Source organism: Erythrolamprus reginae, chromosome 7, assembly GCF_031021105.1.
Source record: "Erythrolamprus reginae isolate rEryReg1 chromosome 7, rEryReg1.hap1, whole genome shotgun sequence".
Taxonomy (NCBI): Eukaryota; Metazoa; Chordata; class Lepidosauria; order Squamata; family Dipsadidae; genus Erythrolamprus; species Erythrolamprus reginae.
In genome coordinates, this window is record NC_091956.1 from 9,810,333 (window position 1) to 9,829,573 (window position 19,241).

At 41.8% G+C, this 19,241-nt stretch overlaps 1 protein-coding gene across 2 annotated transcripts in view; it reads right to left on the minus strand.

Annotated features, from left to right (window-relative positions):
- Positions 1 to 6,273: 6,273 nt before the first annotated feature.
- Positions 6,274 to 19,241, minus strand: part of TMEM150C (transmembrane protein 150C) — a 49,522-nt gene continuing 36,554 nt past the window's right edge. For both annotated transcript variants that reach the window (XM_070756972.1, XM_070756970.1), the window contains 5 exons: positions 17,424 to 17,456; positions 17,187 to 17,254; positions 15,032 to 15,159; positions 12,819 to 12,996; positions 6,274 to 8,410 (listed from right to left, as the gene is read on the minus strand). In XM_070756972.1, coding sequence (XP_070613073.1) covers positions 8,199 to 8,410; positions 12,819 to 12,996; positions 15,032 to 15,159; positions 17,187 to 17,254; positions 17,424 to 17,456 — 619 coding nt within the window. In that variant the 3' untranslated portion in view covers positions 6,274 to 8,198. The remainder of the gene's footprint in view (positions 8,411 to 12,818; positions 12,997 to 15,031; positions 15,160 to 17,186; positions 17,255 to 17,423; positions 17,457 to 19,241) is intronic.

Consider the following 19,241-nt stretch of genomic DNA (forward strand, 5'->3'; position numbering starts at 1 on the left):
TTATTATTATTATTATTAATTAGATTTGTATGCCGCCCAATCCCAAAGGACTCAGGGCGGCTTACAACAATAATAAAAAATAAAAATACAGTAGTACCTCGAGATACGAACCCGGGGTTCGGGATTTTTGTGCCTCTTCTTACAAACTTTTTTCGCCTAACGAACCTGCCGCTGCAAACACAGAAGTTCGGCAAAAGTTCGGGTTCGGCGTTTTGGAGGCCACCGAGAAGCGCCGCCACCCAGCTGTCACCTTTGCAGAAGAGCCGCAGAGCTGCCAAAACGTGGACTCCAGGAAGGACGTCTTCGTGACATCAAAGCTTCGCCCATGGAATTCCCTATTGGGATTCCCCACCTCCGTTTGAGCCTCCCGACCGGCTGACAGCTCCGCAGCTCTTTGCAAAAGTGACAGCCGGGTGGCGGTGCTTCTCGGTGGTCTCCTGAACCCGAGCGCCGAACCCGAACTTTTGCCGAACTTCCGGGTTCGGCATTTGGGAGAATGCTGAGAAGCCCCCCGGCTGTTTCAAAAGGTGACAGCCGGGCAGCGGCATTTCTCAGTGGCCTCCCGAACCTTTGCCGAACTTCCGGGTTCGGCGTTCAGGAGAATGCAGAGAAGCACCCGGCTGTCTCAAAAGGTGACAGCCACGCGGCGGCGCCCAACAGCGCGCCGTGTTTGCGATTTTTTCCCCCTTGCACGCATTAATTAGTTTAGTTTTATTGGATTTGTATCCCGTCCCTCTCCAGAGACTCGGGGCGGCTAACAGCAATAATAAAACAGTGTACAGTAATAATCCAATACTAAAAATGATTAAAAACCCATTAATATAAAAAACCAAACATACATACAGACATACCATGCATAAAATTGTAAAGGCCTAGGGGGAAAGAGGATCTCAATTCCCCCATGCCTGGCGACAGAGGTGGGTTTTAAGTAGCTTACGAAAGGCAAGGAGAGTGGGGGCAATTCTAATCTCTGGGGGGGAGTTGGTTCCAGAGAGCCGGGGCCGCCACAGAGAAGGCTCTTCCCCTGGGTCCCGCCAAGCGGCATTGTTTAGTTGACGGGACCCAGAGAAGACCCACTCTGTGGGACCTAACTCGTCGCTGGGATTCGTGCAGCAGAAGGCGGTCCCTGAGATAATCTGGCCCGGTGCCATGAAGGGCTTTATAGGTCATAACCAACACTTTGAATTGTGACCGGAAACTGATCGGCAACAAATGCAGACTGCAGAGTGTTGGTGTAACATGGGCATATTTGGGAAACCCCATGATTGCTCTCGCACCTGCATTCTGCACTATCTGAAGTTTCCGAACACTTTTCAAAGGTAGACCCATTAATCCATTTTACATTGTTTCCTATGGGAAACATTGTTTCGTCTTACGAACTTTCCGCCTTACGAACCTCCTCCCGGAACCAATTAAGTTCGTAAGACGAGGTATCACTGTATAAATAGATACAAAGGGATAAAAAAAAGTTGAACTTTATCTAAAACTAAAACATTTACATTCGGATGCTTGACCACTGTTTCATTTTTATGACGGTTGCGATGTCCCGCAGTCATGTGACCATCTTGGACAACCCCAAAGTCAATGGGGAAAACCAGATTCACAACCGTATTACTAATTTAACAATTGCAGTGATTCACAAATGTGGCAAGTCATAAAATGGGAACAAAACTCATTTAACAAATTTCTTGCTTAGCAGCTTAGATTCCGGGCTTCATTGTGGTCATAAGTCAAGGACTACCTGTATTACTTACTCCTTGCTCTGTTCTTCTCCTTCCCTACTACAGAGCTTAGGAAGAAAAGGGTGCAAATACAGATGGTCCCCACCTTACAATGATAATTGTAAGCCCTAACTCATGCTAAATTGTTAAGTGAGCCATCATGGGACCCAACTTGATTTTACATTTTTGCAGCTGCAACAGTCCTTAAGTGAATGCTGTAAATGTTAAAACGAACCATTGTCCATTGTCGGGGGTTTTTTTTTGGCAGAAACAAGAAATAGATGCCACTTTCCAATGAATTTCCAACATAGAAACATAGAAGTCTGACGGCAGAAAAAGACCTCATGGTCCATCTAGTCTGCCCTTATACTATTTTCTGTATTTTATCTTAGGATGGATATATGTTTATCCCAGGCATGTTTAAATTCAGTTACTGTGGATTTATCTACCACGTCTGCTGGAAGTTTGTTCCAAGGATCTACTACTCTTTCAGTAAAGTAATATTTTCTCATGTTGCTTTTGATCTTTCTCCCAACTAACTTCAGATTGTGTCCCCTTGTTCTTGTGTTCACTTTCCTATTAAAAACACTTCCCTCCTGGACCTTATTTAACCCTTGAACATATTTAAATGTTTCGATCATGTCCCCCCTTTTCCTTCTGTCCTCCAGACTATACAGATTGAGTTCATGAAGTCTTGCCTGATAGGTTTTATGCTTAAGACCTTCCACCATTCTTGTAGCCAGTCTTTGGACCCGTTCAATTTTTTATTATTATTTATTGGATATTGATTTTGTCAATATCTTTTTGTAGGTGAGGTCTCCAGAACTGAACACAGTATTCCAGATGTGGTCTCACCAGCGCTCTATATAGCAGGATCACAATCTCCCTCTTCCTCCTTGTTATACCTCCAGCTATGCAGCCAAGCATCCTACTGGCTTTCCCTACTGCCTGATATTGTAAATACGAAAATAAATGAATAAAATTGCACTCATCCGACCATGGGTCCCTGTACATTCCCCATGGAGAAAAGTGTAAATGTCATATAATTCCCTTTACATCTGGTTTTGGCTGAACCACTTCTGGATTGTCTTCCCTGCACAAACAGATGTTTCATTTGAACAAGGGCGTGCTTAGTGGGCTCCTGAATATTTTTCATTGTTTGGCATTTGGGCTCAGCTTTATAACGCAGGTAGGAATATAATTATGGTGTGTAGGTATGAGGGTCGCCCAGAAAGTAATGCACCACATTTTTTTTCTTCAACAATTATTTATTGAACACAACGAAACTTACACACAAGAAAGAATGATGTTTCTTCTACTCTCCCTATTTTTCCACGTAATCTCCGTCCTGTTCTATGGACTTTCTCCAGCGAGACACAAAGGGTGTGTATGCCCTGTGGGTACCACTCCTTGTTCTGGTCACGAAGTTTTGGAGCTCTGCCGAACCGTCTTCTTATGGCCTCCCCCTCGGTGCCCAGCGACTAATCGTACTTCTGTTGACTGCAGATTCTCCATAAACTGTACACAAACATTTGTGAATGTTCCCAACAGTTTCCTCTGAAAAGTGTTCGGAAACTTCAGATCATGTATTGTGGGGCTCCCTAGATTTGCCCACGTTTCTGCAACACTCCGTGGCCTGCATTGGCTGCCGATCAGTTTCTGGTCACAATTAAAAGTGTTGGTTATGAGCTTTAAAACCCTGCATGGCATTGGACCAAAGTACCTCCGGAACCGCCTGCTACCGCACGAATCCCAGCGACCGATAAGGTCTCACAGAGTTGGCCTTTTCCGGGTCCCGTCGACCAAACAATGTCGTTTGGCGTGCCCCAGGGGAAGAGCCTTCTCTGTGGCAGCCCCAGCCCTCTGGAATCAACTCCCCCCGGGGATTAGAACTGCCCTCACCCTCCTTGTCTTTCGTAAATTACTCAAGACCCATCTATACCGCCAGACATGGGGGAGTTGAGACACCTTTCCCCCAGGCTTTTTTATATTTATGTTTGGATATGTATATGTTGTTTGCTTTTTAAAATATGATAGGGTTTTATGTACTTTTTAATATTAGATTCGTTTTCGCTGGAATATTGTTTTTATTATTGTTGTGAGCTGCCCCGAGTCTTCGGAGAGGGGCGGCATACAAATCTAATAAATTGAATTGAATTGAATTGAATTCTTTCCCTGCAGTGAGAAATTAAATGATGACATGCTGCTTGTAATGTACATCATTTACAGACGCCATTTCGAAACACAGCTGCAGCTACGCTCTCTGTCTGAAGAAACACAAATTTTACACATGCACTCCTGACAATTCAAATAATGTATATCTAAAATTTTGCATTCGTACTATTACTGTAGGTTGAGGGGGGGAAAATATGGTGCATTACTTTCTGGGCGACCCTCGTACAAGGACAAAATAATACCCAGGCTTTCCATAAAAGAAATTTATTTAGTGGTCATGTGTCAGTATACAATTATGAAGTCTTTGCTCAACCATATTGAAAAATGTGCCGTAAGAAATACTTAAAAGATATTTACACTATTGTGGGGGGAAAATAAGTCAGGTTGCATATTCAATGGAGAGAGAGGAAATGTTCACAAAACAATTTTTCCCCCTCCCTTTCATGGAAAAAAAAATGCAAAATATAAATGATACAACATAAACATTTTTAAAAATTCACAATGAATTATTTACAGTAAAACAACATTTTAACAGGAACCCATTTAGCTGCTTGTTGGTGGATTTCTTAACATTCTCAACCTTTTCGTTAACTGGAGAATCACAGCTGGTTTGGATTCGTCTACAGCTGGGGTAAGCAACCTGTTACCCACCAGATGTTTATAATATAATCTCTTGCCCTTAGCCATTCTGTCGGGAGCTGATGGGAAATGGATTCCAAAACATCTGAACAGCATTTACAGTAGCTATCTACACCTGACTTACACCCTCTCTCGTAAACCCCTCTAATATAGAAACACTTGTGTATTTTACAATTCTGTGCGTGTTTTATGTCCTACGTTGAAAACCAGTATCCACTTTGACAGGTCTCCTATTTCTATCATTAAATTTAAGCTTTTCGTCCAATTCACTGTTCTCTCCGTTAAATATTTTCTTGAGTCCTATTTCAAGGATTCACTATCTCCGTCGAGATTATGGTGCAATTCTTGAAATTTAATGTTTTGGACTTAATCTAATTTATGTTCCAACCCACCCCGCTCCTCCCAAATTTATGTTTAATTAGGCTTACTCTGATGTGAAAGTAGATAGGATTGTGTGGCAAATAATTTCATCCCCAAAGTCTATATCTAGTTATTTCATTATTCCATATGGCAAATTAGCAACTTTTCAATTATCCCTTTACAAGATCCTCGTCGTTGCTACTTGGTTAATGTTCCAACATCTGATTTTATTTTATTTATTTATTGCCACTTCAAGCCACGTTATGCTTCCCTCCTTTTATTTATTTATTTATAAATAAATAAGCAGGAACCCTATAGCATCCAACCCGATAGCATCCAACAAAATAACAGTCCAATTTCCTCTTTAAAATGTCCAGAGTATTGGAGTTCACGACGTCCGCTGGTAGGTTGTTCCACTGGTTGATCGTTCTGAAGTCTTTGCTCAACCATATTGAAAAATGTGCCATAAGAAATACTTAAAGTATTAAGTAACAACTCTATCCCACAGCTTCACATTGGCAGATCTAGTATTAAAAATTCCAGCATAGAAACATCTTCCAATCTCTGAAAAAAAGATGTGTTAAATATACAGGCCATATGTATAAGAAAAAGAAAAGATTGCCTAATAAAGAGTATTTTTGCAGGACAGGTCCTTGAGATTCCTGCCTCTTTGCAAATACTAAAGGCTCAGCAACAATCCTGTCTTGTGTATCTGACCACCTAAGATTGCATAAATGCCCACTATCCATTCACTGGGCCCCCCAGAGAGAAGCCATATTAAAAAACATTCCTGTTTCTTTGTGTTCTTATTCCCTAAGTCAGTGAGAAGTTAAACCTGTTTTCAGTATAAAGGGTGGTAAAAGCACCAGAATAGGTAGACTTGATAATCCAAGCCCTGATTTTTGTGATGGTCAAACTCCATCTAATGGACCAGGCTGCAGTAAAAATTGGCAGTTCCTTTTCAGAGTCTGGAATGCAGGAAATGTGAGGGAAAAATGATATTGCACATCAGCAAACTGACCCCATAAACTCAACAACACGGGAAACTGGTCCACAAACCTCGGCAACAGAGATGGTATTTGCTTACTTTTTGCAAATGTGAGCGTGCTTTCCTCGCAGTGCGTGACTTCAAAATGTGCCTAAATAAGACGGCATAGCACCGGGGCAAGCAAACCGCTACTACCGGTTCACCCAAACTGAATGAATACCATCTCTGCTCCACAAAAATAGAGATGGCAACTGCAGATTCCACAGCCCAATGTACAGGTTATAGTACAGCTTATACATAATAGTCTAAGACAGGTAAGCAAAGTTGGTTCTTCTATGACTTGTGGACTTCAACTCCCAGAATTCCTGAGACAATCATACTAGCTCAGGAATTCTGGGAGTTGAAGTCCACAAGTCATAGAAGAGCCAACTTTGCCTACCCCAGGTCTAAGGTAACTAGCCGTGGTATCACAACCATAGCCTGTCTTCTGTATGGTGTATGCGTATAGACACCCGATGCAGCTTGCATTGCAACTTGACACTTGGTTTTTGCAAATCTGGATACACTTCCTCCACCATAGGTGGATGCCCTATGGCAGAGGTCTTCAAACGTGGCAATTTTAAGCCTTGTGGACTTCAACTCCCAGAATTCTCCAGCCAGTATAGCTGGCTAGAGAATTCTGGGAGTTGAAGTCCACAAGTCTTAAAATTGCCAAGTTTGGGGACCCCTGCCCTATGGGATGTCCACAGACCATGGTTGCTGCATAATCCTGGTTTAAAGCTTACCGCAGGTAACAAGACTCTTCCATTTTTTTTTTATAGCCACTCAAGGCGCAACTGCATATATTGTACGTATGGATAACAGTTTGTTCATAGTTCTCTGCTACCTCTTTTTGCGTAACATAACATAATGCAAAAATTAAAATTTTGCCAGCCAGTCACCAGTGAACTATGGGAAATTAACATAAAGCTAATATCTCATACCGTGTTATTAAAATGCCTTAAGGGGGGGAAAAAGGAGCAAAGAGGTAGTATGGGCCAAACGTTTCAAACCGAGCCATTTCGAGGACAAAACACCCTGTCTTAAAAGGGGGACAATTATTCTAAGCGAGATGTGGGTTGTTTTGAACATCGGGGGAAATGTGGTAGCAATGCTCTGACTTGAGCCCAGAAAACATGCAGGAAGTTTCCTGCTTGGAACTCGGAAAATAGACATTTTGCATTTTGTTTGGAGGCAGGATGTCCTCCAAAGGTGGACAAAAGGCAACTGGACTTTTGTCTTCCCTCGAATATGTTTCGCTTCTCATCCAAGAAGCCTCTTCGGTTCTGACTGAAGGACTGAAATGAACTGATGTCAGAAAGGAAGAAGTTTCCTAGATGAGAAGCGAAACGTCTTCAAGGAAAAACCGAAGTTCAGTTGGGACAACAACAGCCGTGATCTAGGTCAGTGTTTCCCAACCTTGGCAACTTGACGATATCTGGACTTCAACACCCAGAATTCCCCAGCCAGCAAATGCTGGCTGGGGAATTCTGGGAGATGAAGTCCAGATATCTCCAAGTTGCCAAGGTTGGGAAACAATGATCTAGGTCAGTGTTTTTCAACCAGTGTGCCGCAAGAGAGAGAAAGCAAGCAAGAGAGAGAGAAAGAAAACAAGAGAGAAAGAAAGAAAGAGAGAAAGAAAGTAAGTAAGAAAGAGAGAGAGAGAGAACAAGAGAAAGAAAGCAAGAAAGAGAGAAAGAGAGAGAAAGAAAGAAAGAAAGAAAGCAAGAGAGAGAGAAAGAGAGGGAGGGGAGGTGGGAGAGAGAAAGACATAGAGGAAGGGAGGGAGGGAGAGATAAAGAGAGCAAAAAAGAGGAAAGAAGGAAGAGAGAAAGAAAGAGGGATGGAGAGAGAGAAAAAAAAAAAGAGGAAGGGAGAGAAATAGGGAGGGAGAAATAGAACGAAAGGGAGGAAGAGAGAGAGAATTTTTTTGTCCAAACTTTTTTTAGCCCCCCCCCTTCAATGTATCCCATGGTTTTGTAAATGTAAAAAATGTACCGCAGCTCAAAAAAGGTTGAAAATCACTGATCTAGGTGACCGAATCTCCGCTGAATTTCGAGGCAGGGTGTTTGCGCTCAAACCCAAAGCGATTCAATTGGGAACCTTTTTTTAACAAAAAAATATATCCATGCAAAGAGGCATCTGGTTCTTTCTTCCGAACAAAGTTTGGGTGATCACAGAGAGAAATTAGCCCTCCCCCAAAAGTTAAAACACGGTAAATGAAAGTTCAATCCTTCGACATCAGACCTCAAACACCTGGTCAGCTGGGAGTTGAGTTACACCTGGTCTGTTTGATACTCGGAGGCTTCCGAGAGGGTTTCGGAGAAGCTGAGGAAATTCTCTTGGTACTCGGAGCAAATGATCTCGAAGCGGTAGTGTCTGAATTCCACGGCGAAGGAGCCGAAGAAACATAGGAAGCACATCACCATTCCCCACTGGATCCGTGCCGCGTGCATGTGCAACTTGAACTCGTTCATCAAAATGAAATCTGAAGGACGGTCAAGGAAACATATACGAAACATATATATATATACACACACATAGTAAAATACATGATGAAGGTTATAGAGGAGATATTCATAGTAAAATATATCTAAGAAATAATAGAAAAGAAGGTATAGTAATAAAACATATCATTGAAAGAATAGAAGAAGAGATATAGGAATAGAAGAAAGGTATAGGAGATATAGGAGAGCAATAGGACAGGGGACGGAAGGCACTCTAGTGCACTTGTACTCGCCCCTGTGTACAAGTGCCTGTGGCCGCCTGAACAGACTCACAGTTCAGCAAGAAAGGTGCAAAGCATCGCACAGGGATGAAGGTGTTGTGGTTAGCTCTGGCCCAGCTCCTGCCCCAAGGACTGTGGATGTGGGGGAGACATCCACATGATGCAGGCCTGTTTTGCCCCCGGTGGAATCTGCTGATGAAGGCTCCTCTGATCAAGAAGACATGAGTGACAGGGAGGAGGAGAGTGTGGCAGACAGCTCAGAAGGAGATCAATTATCTAGCTCCTCCTTGGATTCAGAACGAGAGTTAATGATACAGCCACGCATGCGGAGAGCGATGCATAGGCAGTAACAACTGAAAGATTATTATCAAAGAAAATGAGGCCACCTGTGGCTGGGTGGGGCTGTGGTCATTAGTGAGGCTGCTATAAATAGCAGCCTGTGGGTTTGGCCATTGTGGAGGATTATCTGATTGTTGTGTTTCGTGACTGCTTTACTGACTTTGACCTTTTGTGTGCTGATTTTTCCCCGCTTTGAAACTAAACCAGAGTAAAGTGTGTTTCACTTTGTGAAAGAAGAAGGACTGTGAATTGCCTCACAGCTGCAAGCTAAGTATCACAGAACTGATAAGGGACTTGTACAAATTACCAGTTTGTTTGGAGACAAGTGCTCTTTGCTATACCAAAAGAGGGCTTGGTTTAAGTGAATTTTCATGATAAAGAACATTGTTTTGAATTTTCAAACGTGTGTGTGTGTGTCTGAAATTTGTACCTGTGAATTTTTGGGAGGAGTCTACCAGAGAGCCTGACAGAACAGAAGGTAAAGGATTTAAACTCAGAAAGTCCTCTCAGCCTCGATTCTCCGCCATCCATGATGAGGAATGTTGTCTGCCACACCCACCTTCACTTAAAACAGTGATGGTGAACCTATGGCGCAGGTGCCACAGGTGGCACGCAGAGGTATGGTAATGTGTGCGCATGCGATTTCAGTGCCTGAGAGAAAAAAGGTTCGCCATCACGCCTTAGAAAGTCCCTTATATACTGGCAAGGCGTGGCCAAGTCTCTCATATATCTATTAATGCCAAGAACCCCTCCTTTTACCCCAAACAATTCTGGCAAGGTTATAAAATGGGACAAAGCAACTCTTGCTTCTTCTTCTTGTTGTTGTGCTGTATCGGTCATTGGATGTCAGCAATCATGTTGGCAATCCTATTTTTGTCAACAGCCGAATGAAAAAGTGTTGCTGAGTTTTGTCCAAACCAGCCCTTTACATTCTGAAGCCATGATGTTCTTCTTCTGCCTGGACCTCATTTGGCCTTCAATCTTTCCCTGGAGGATTAAGTGAAGGATGCTGTATTTTTATCTTGCTTATTTAACTTATTTAGTTGTATTTAACCTTTTTGCTTAGCAACAGAAATAGTTGGCAGAATTGCAAGCTCTATTTCGTATTGCCTATTCACCCACAGTTTGCAACTTGGTTAGTCATAGGAACAAAACCATATCAACCCATGGTAAAAAAAAACCTGGAAATGTTAATCCTGGGCTGCTAGGACTCGTACATATACTGCTGCTCGCACATATATTGCTGTTTTTCCACCCCACGGTATATGTTGTGGTTGACTCTGGCCCAGCTCCTGCCCCAGGGAATGTGGAGGTGGATGCAGGGGAAACTTCCACATGTCACAGGCCTGTGTTATTGCCGACAGAATCAGTTCAGAGTTTAGTTTCCTCGGACGAAGAAGAAGGTGGGAGTGACTCGGCAGAGGAGGGCTTGGCACACAGCCCAGGCAGTCAATCTTCCTTATCTTCCACTGATTCGGATGAAGACATTTTGTATCCACGCAAGTGCAGAATTATGCATAGAAGAGACCAAGTAAGGACATATTACAGGAGATAAGAGCGGCCACCTCTGTTTGGGTGGGGCTCCAGTAATTAGGGCTGCTGCTATAAATAGCAGCATGTTGGTTTGGCCGTTGTGGAAGAGTATCTGATCGCAGTTCATTAGGAATCCTGTGTTGCTGGTTTCTGGACTTTGTTGAATTTTTCACGCCTTTGAAAACAAAGCAGAGCAACGTGTGTGTGTGTGTGTGTCTCACTTCGTTGGAAGAAGAAGGGGTGTGAAGTTTCTTCACAGCTGCTAGCTAAGTACTTAATGACTGCTTAAGGTTAATTGTACAGACTACCAGGTTGTTTTGGGACGAGTGCTCTTTGCAATACAAAAAGAGGGCTTAGTTTATTTTGAATTTTGGGATGAAGAACATTGTTTTGAATTTTCAAATGTGTGTGTGTCTGAAATTTGTACCCTTGAATTTCTGGGAGGCTCCTTCCAGAGAGCCCGGCAGAACATTATATATTCATTGAGACAAAGATTAGATATCAAAAACAAGGAGGGTGCCAATTCAGGCGATGTCAATATGTCAATCAGACTAATTGTGATTAGGGTAGGGTTCCTTAAGTAGTGTTTGGCACAACCCAAAACTTCTACAAGAATTTGATACGGTACAGCATATGTGGCAGATGAAGGGCGAAAAAGGATGAATAAATCAGTTCCAACTATCAACTTCCACAGACTAAATAGGTTTGGAAAACCGTTGGCATAAAGCATTAGATCCACATTTTTTAATAGCACAAGCCTGTATTCAGGTCTTCCTTAAAAATGACCTCATCAAGAAAGAAACAAGAGTATTTCTTGTGGGTTATTTCCTCAAGCTGTAGAAACTTCCCAGCGGTCAATGTGTTGCCGTCCAGCTGTTTTTAAATTGAAATTTTCATTATTTCCCAATACAGTGATACCTCGTCTTACAAACTTAATTGGTTCCAGGAGGAGGTTCGTAAGGCGAAAAGTCCGTAAGACGAAACAATGTTTCCCATAGGAAACAATGTAAAACTGATTAATGTGTGCAAAAATTGCAAAAACGGCGCTCGGCTGGGCGCCGCCCTGTGTTTCTCGGTGTTCTCCCGAACCCGGAAATTCGGCAAAAGTTCGGAGCTTTGGCGTCACGAAGACGTCCTTCCTGGAGTCCACATTTTGGCTGGCCAGGAAGGACGTCTCTGTGACGTCAAAGCTCCGCCCCTGGAATTCCCTATTGGGATTCCCCACCTCCGTTTGAGCCTCTCGACTGGCCGACAGCTCCACGGCTCTTCTGCAAAGGTGACAGACGGGCGGCTGCGCTTCTCGGCAGCCTCCTGAACCCGAATGCCGAACCCAAACTTTTGCCAAACTTCCGGGTTTGGCATTCACAGCGGCGGGTTCGTAAGGTGAAAAAAGAGGCAAAAAAATTCCGAACCCTGGGTTCTTATTTCGAAAAGTTCTTATGACGAGGAGTTCATATCACGAGGTACTACTGTCCTGGCTTGCTGTTAGAATCACCGGTCGGAAAAAATAAGAGGAACCCGCCCCTACGTGCTACCATGAGTGAGTGTACTGGGTTCAATCCCAAGTCTTCGGGGAGGGGCGGCATACAAATCCAAGTAATAAATAAATAAAATTAATAAAAACATCTGAAGTATCAGTTAAACACCATCAGTGGGGGTTTTTTAATTACCATCAGTCAATTTCAAAAGGCAACTTTGTATGAACTGTTTATTAAGCCACCCCGAGTCTACGGAGAGGGGCGGCATGCAAATCTAATTAATAATAATAATAATAATAATAATAATAATAATAATAATAATGACAACATGCCTGTGCAACCAACTGTAATCATTCAAATGCGGATAATTTTTAAGCACTAAAGCTTTTGTTCTTTCAAATACTGAAACTTGGGAAGTTAAAAAAGCCCTAATCTGGGCCTTTTGGCTTTAAAAATAGGGTCTTCTCCACACATCAAAGGAAGCAAATGAAAAAAGCCACAGGACTGAATTTAGTAACAATCCAGAAACCTTTAACCTTAGACTGTCTACAATTGACCTCTCCCCCTTTCTAAGAGGTCTGTAAGGGGCGTGCATAAGTGCACCATTGTGCCTACCGTCCCTGTCCTATTGTCTTCTTTTGTTACTTTTTATCATTACTTATCTAATGTTTAATTTGTACAAATTATCACCCTATAATTGTTTGACAAATAAATAAAATAAAATAAAATAAATGCAATCTGGTGTTTGTTTGTTTGTTTTTAAGCAATACTTACATTTTGAAAAGGGACAAAACCCACTAAAAACTTATAAAGGATACAAAGGACTAGGCAGAGTGTTATTGCCGCTGATAAAATCACCCGTGGGATCCCAGCTTGTCTGCCTTCATTCTTCAAGTTTATTTTGAGGGTCAGTGCGGACTGAACCCAACAGCCTAGAGTGCCGAAACCAAAGGCCAAAGAGGTGCCAATATTGTGTATTTCTTCATCATTGGAAAGCTAAAAAGAACATAAAACATAGAAACATAGAAGACTGACGGCAGAAAAAGACCTCATGATCCATCTAGTCTGCCCTTATACTATTTAAAGGCACAAACAACGGAACATAGAAGACTGACGGCAGTAAAAGACCTCCTGGTCCATCTAGTCTGCCCTTATACTATTTTCTGTATTTTATCTTAGGATGGATCTATGTTTATCCCAGGCATGTTTAAATTCAGTTACTGTGGATTTATCTACCAGGTCTGCTGAAAGTTTGTTCCAAGGATCTACTATTCTTTCAGTAAAATAATATTTTCTCATGTTGCTTTTGATCTTTCCCCCCAACTAACTTGAGATTGTTTCCCCTTGTTCTTGTGTTCACTGTCCTATTAAAAACACTTCCCTCCTGGACCTTATTTAACCCTTTAACATATTTAAATGTTTCGATCATGTCCCCACTTTTTCTTCTGTCCTCCAGACTATACAGATTGAGTTCATTAAGTCTTTCCTGGTATGTTTTATGCAACTCAGCCCAATTTTCCTAAGAATTCCATTTTCTATTGCTCAACTCAGAATGCCCTAATATATCTGCAATGTGTATTTAGACAGATGCAGGTCATTGCTTTTCCATTCCCAAGAAGTATTTTGTTTATCTCTCGACTTCCAAACTGATACATGTAACCCTGATCTTAAGGACTGCAATTGAGCCCAGAATTATACTACTGTACTTAAATGATGCCGATCATTAAACTGGTTTCCAAGTGACCTACCCAATTTTATGACCTTTTCTTCCAGCGTAACATTTGATTATAAAATGTTGTAAAATACAAAATAAAATAGAATAGCAGTGGGGAGGAAAAGGAAGAAGAGAAGTGAGGAAGGATAAGGAAGAAAGAAAGAAAGAAAGAAAAAAAGGAAGGAAGGAAGAAAGAAAGAAAAAAGAAAGAAAGAAAGAAAGAAAGGAAGAAAGAAAGAAAGAAAGAAAGAAAAAAAGAAAGGAAGGAAGAAAGAAAGAAAGAAAGAAAAAAAGGAAGGAAGGAAGAAAGAAAGAAAAAAGAAAGGAAGGAAGGAAGAAAGAAAAAAGAAAGGAAGAAAGAAAGAAAGAAAGAAAAAAGAAAGGAAGGAAGGAAGAAAGAAAAAAGAAAGGAAGGAAGGAAGAAAGAAAGAAAAAAGAAACAGTGACTTCCAACTCCCTCTGTTTCAGTAAAGCATTAACATCAAATCATCATTCCCGCCCCACGCATGCGCTGCCCCCTGCGCATGTCAAGGATTAAGTCAATCCTAGGCGATATTCCATTATGTTACCATAAAAGGTAAAAGAAGGATGTAAGCATGTTGAACAGTAATGAATGTGGATGTAAACTGCAACCTGATTGGGCCAGAGCATTATAAAATGCAAAGCAACTTTACAATGATTGTTAGTTGATAGCTGTGGGCTGTTGCTGTTATTGTTGGTAATATTGTTAGCTGGCTGCAGAAATGGCTTTGTGACCAGAACAAGGAGTGGTACCGACAGGGCATACACACCCTTGTGTCTTGTTGGAGGAAGGCCACAGAATGGGACGGAGATTACATGGAAAAACAGGGAGTGTAGAAGAAACATCCTTCTTTCTTGTGTGTAAGTTTCATTGTGTTCAATAAATAATTGTTGAAGGAAAAAAATGTGGTGCATTACTTTCTGGGCAACCCTCGTATGTAACACACTACAGTAGTACCTCTAGATACGAGCTGCTCCACATGCGAGTATTCCAAGTTACGAGCCATGACGGGAGCGAAATTTCTGTTCGACACCCGAGCTCAAATTCGGGATACGAGCTGAGCTTCCACTAGGTGGCGCAAGAATCCTTGCTTCTGGTTATCTTGGCAGGGAAAAACAAAGGCTAAAGGCATTCGTTCGAGATACGAGTTGATCGACATACGAGCTCGGTTCTGGAACGAATTAAACTCGTATCTAGAGGTACTACTGTAATTCAAAAGCAACAAAATGATATAACTGCAGAATGAAAGGTGTGAACCACTGCCCCCTATTGGTAAGGAGGAGAAAATAAAATACCTGGAAGTTGCCCAGGAGCGTCATTCCAAAAGAAGCCAAGCAAAAGGCCACCAACCCACTGATATTGAGCCATGGAGTCAAAACTTTTGGCTTCAGCTGAATGAAACGAAGGACAGCTATGACCAGGGCTGAAAATATAAGAGGGGAAAAAAATTGGTAATGCAGCTCTGCAATTTTAACTTTCACAATAAAATAACAGCTATTAACATCCAAGTAAAGATCCACTTACATGGACAGGTATTGTCACTTATTGCAAAACAACTTTTAGCAGAGGTTGAACAGCCCCCAAATGAATTCTCCCTTTAACTTAATTTTAAGCATCCGGGTTTTAAAACAGTATTTTAATGTAGATTTTATTGTAGATTTCTACCATGTTTTGCCTAAATTTGCTGTAAGCGACACTGAGTTTCACGAGAAGGGCGGCATAGAAATCGAATGAATGAATGAATGAATGAATGAATGAATGAATGAACAAATAAAAAAATAAATAACTTTGTGGATGGCTAAACCAGTAACTAGCACCAGTAACCAGGAGTCTAGCCTTTTGACTTGATCAAAGTGTATAAAATCATGCATGGGATAGAAAAGTTGGATAGAAAAAAATATTTTCTCAAAAATATTTTTGACCCCCTCAGAGAGGGTTCGCAACTTGGGCGTCCCCCTCAATCCACAGCTCACATTAGAGAAACATCTTTCAGCTGTGGCGAGGGGGGCGTTTGCCCAGGTCTGCCTGGTGCACCAGTTGCGGCCCTATCTGGACCGGGAGTCACTGCTCACAGTCACTCATGCCCTCATCACCTCGAGGTTTGACTACTGTAACGCTCTCTACATGGGGCTACCTTTGAAAAGTGTTCAGAAACTTCAGATCGTGCAGAACGCAGCTGCGAGAGCAATCATGGGCTTTCCTAAGTATGCTCATGTTAATCCAACATTCCGCAGTCTGCATTGGTTGCCGATCAGTTTCCGGTCACAATTCAAAGTGTTGGTTATGATCTATAAAGCCCTCCATGGCATCAAACCAGAATATCTCCGGGACCGTCTTCTGCCGCACGAATCCCAGCGACCGGTTAGGTCCCACAGAGTCGGCCTTCTCCTGGTCCTGTCGACTAAACAATGTCGTTTGGTGGGACCCAGGGGAAGAGCCTTCTCTGTGGCGGCCCCCGACCCTCTGGAACCAACTCCCTCCGGATATCAGGGTTGCCCCCACCCTCCTTGCCTTTTGTAAGCTCCTTAAAACCCACCTCTGTCGTCAGGCATGGGGGAATGGAGATATTCCCTTCCCCCTAGGCTTATAAAATTTATGCACGGTATGTCCGTTTGTATGATTGGTCTCTTAAATTGGGGTTTTTTAAATTATTTTAGATTTGTTATATTTGTCTTTTTTACTGCTGTTAGTTGCCCTGAGTCTGCAGAGAGGGGCGGCATACAAATCTAATAAATAAATAAGTAAAATAATAAATAAATAAATAGATGTGAAGTTGTTTTTAGCCTAAACCCAACTTTTATCACCTCGGAAAGAATTTAGCCCTTGTAGCTTGCTGCTCCTTAAGTCTCAATGACATGGATTTGGATAAAACAGGAGATTCTCTAGATCAGGGGTCCCCAACCACCGGGCCGCGGACCAGTACCGGGCCGCGGGGCATGTTGCACGGGTCCGTGGAGTCAGCAGCTGCCGGCCCTCATGCCGCCACCCCCTCCCTCCAGCGCTTCGCCTCCCGCCGGGCAAGAGGCCTCGGGAGGCAGGTTCTGCCGGCCACAGGACGATGGACGGGACAGAGGGGCGGGAAGGACCGAGAGGCTCAAGCCTCTTTTGGCTTCTGCCGCGGGGCGCTTTTGCATTTTTGGTTGGGGGGAGGCAGGAGGGCCAGCCTGACCCCCTGTCTCCAGCGCTTAGCTCCCGCTGGGCAAGAGGGCTTGGGAAGCAGGTTCTGCCGGCCACAGGGCAATGGCGGGAAAGAGGGGCGGGGAGGACCAGCACCCCCATGCTTAATCCCGCCCCCAACCACGCCCCTTTCCGCCCCCACTGGGCCATAGAAAAATTGTCTTGCTGAAACTGGTCCCTGGTGGAAAAAACGTTGGGGACCACTGCTCTAGATAATTAAAAGAGATACAAAAAGAAGAAGAAGAAACCACACATTCTTCATGCAAGGCCTACCTAGGAATGCTGCCATGTTCATCACTTGGCTAAATACACAGCTGGCAGGAGGGGCATCACCTGCAATACTTCAAAAATAGAATGTGTTTCATTGTAAATCTACTAAGCCTGCAACAAAGGTAAATAAATCAATTTTAAAAAAGCATAGGATAGAACAAGCCTTGTAGTTGGGGGGGGGGGGGGAGAAAGAGAAAAGAGAGGGGACAAGAGAAGAGAAACGGACAAGGGGATGATTACCTTATATACGGCGGCCTTAAATTCGGTAGTTTGCTGTGGGACACAAAAGGAAAGTAATCACACCTAAGTCAGAATGACAACATTAGTCATTTGGTGCTACTGAAGTTGTTTTGCAAAGAAATTTTATTTATTTTTATTTATTTATTTTGTCCAATACACAATGAGGGTTTTAGTGGGTATATATCTATATACACATAGTAAAATACATGATGAAGGTTATAGAGGAGATACTCATAGTAATGGATTTATCTATCTATCTATCTATCTATCTATCTATCTATCTATCTATCTATCTATCTATCTATCTATCTATCTATCTATCTATCTATCTATCTATCTATTTTGTCCAATACACAATGAGGGTTTTAGTGGGTATATATCTATATACACATAGTAAAATACATGATGAAGGTTATAGAGGAGATACTCATAGTAATGGATTTATCTATCTATCTATCTATCTATCTATCTATCTATCTATCTATCTATCTATCTATCTATCTATCTATCTATCTATCTATCTATCTATCTATCTATCTATTTTGTCCAATACACAATGAGGGTTTTAGTGGGTATATATCTATATACACATAGTAAAATACATGATGAAGGTTATAGAGGAGATACTCATAGTAATGGATTTATCTATCTATCTATCTATCTATCTATCTATCTATCTATCTATCTATCTATCTATCTATTTATTTTGTCCAATACACAATGAGGGTTTTAGTGGGTATATATCTATATACACATAGTAAAATACATGATGAAGGTTATAGAGGAGATACTCATAGTAAAACATATCTAAGAAATAACAGAAAAGAAGGTATAGTAATAGAACATATCAATGAAATAATAGAAGAAGAGAAACAGGAATTTCTTAGATATATTTTACTATGAGTATCTCCTCTATAACCTTCATCATGTATTTTACTATGTGTATATAGATATATACCCACTAAAACCCTCATTGTGTATTGGACAAAATAAATAAATAAAATAAATAAATTCTTTGGGCTCCCATTTAGTAACTGGAATGTTGCCTCAAAGACAAACAAAAGGAGAAACAAGTAGACCCTTGTGCTACTAAGAGCACTTCCTACACAAAACTAGGAGAGGCTAGTGACCAAATGCACAATCAAACAAGCTGAACAGCTTATATTTGTTTGTTATCTACTTTCAGTGCACTCACCCTTGAGCTCTTTACATCATAATGGGTTATTAATAGAGAATAGGCGAATGCCCATAAAGCTCTCAGCTACGACTGGCAAGTGCTTCAGATTCATAGAAACATAGAAACATAGAAGATTGACGGCAGAAAAAGATCTCATGGTCCATCTGGCCTTCCCTTATACTATTTCCTGTATTTTATCTTCGGATGGATCTATGTTTATCCCAGGCATGTTTAAATTCAGTTCCTGTGGATTTACCAACTACGTCTGCTGGAAGTTTGTTCTAAGTATCTACTACTTTCAATAAAATAATATTTTCTCACGTTGCTTCTGATCTTTCCCGCAACTAACCTCAGATTGTGCCCCCTTGTTCTTGTGTTCACTTTCCTATTAAAACACTTCCCTCCTGAACCGTATTTAACCCTTTAACATATTTAAATGTTTCGATCATGTCCCCCCTTTTCCTTCTGTCCTCCAGACTATACAGATTGAGCTCATTAAGTCTTTCCTGATACGTTTTATGCTTAAGACCTTCCACCATTTTTGTAGCCCGTCTTTGGACCCGTTCAATTTTGTCAATATCTTTTTGTCAGTTCTTCAAAGGTTGTTCAAAGTGGACAGGAGCAAAATTACAGCACTATAA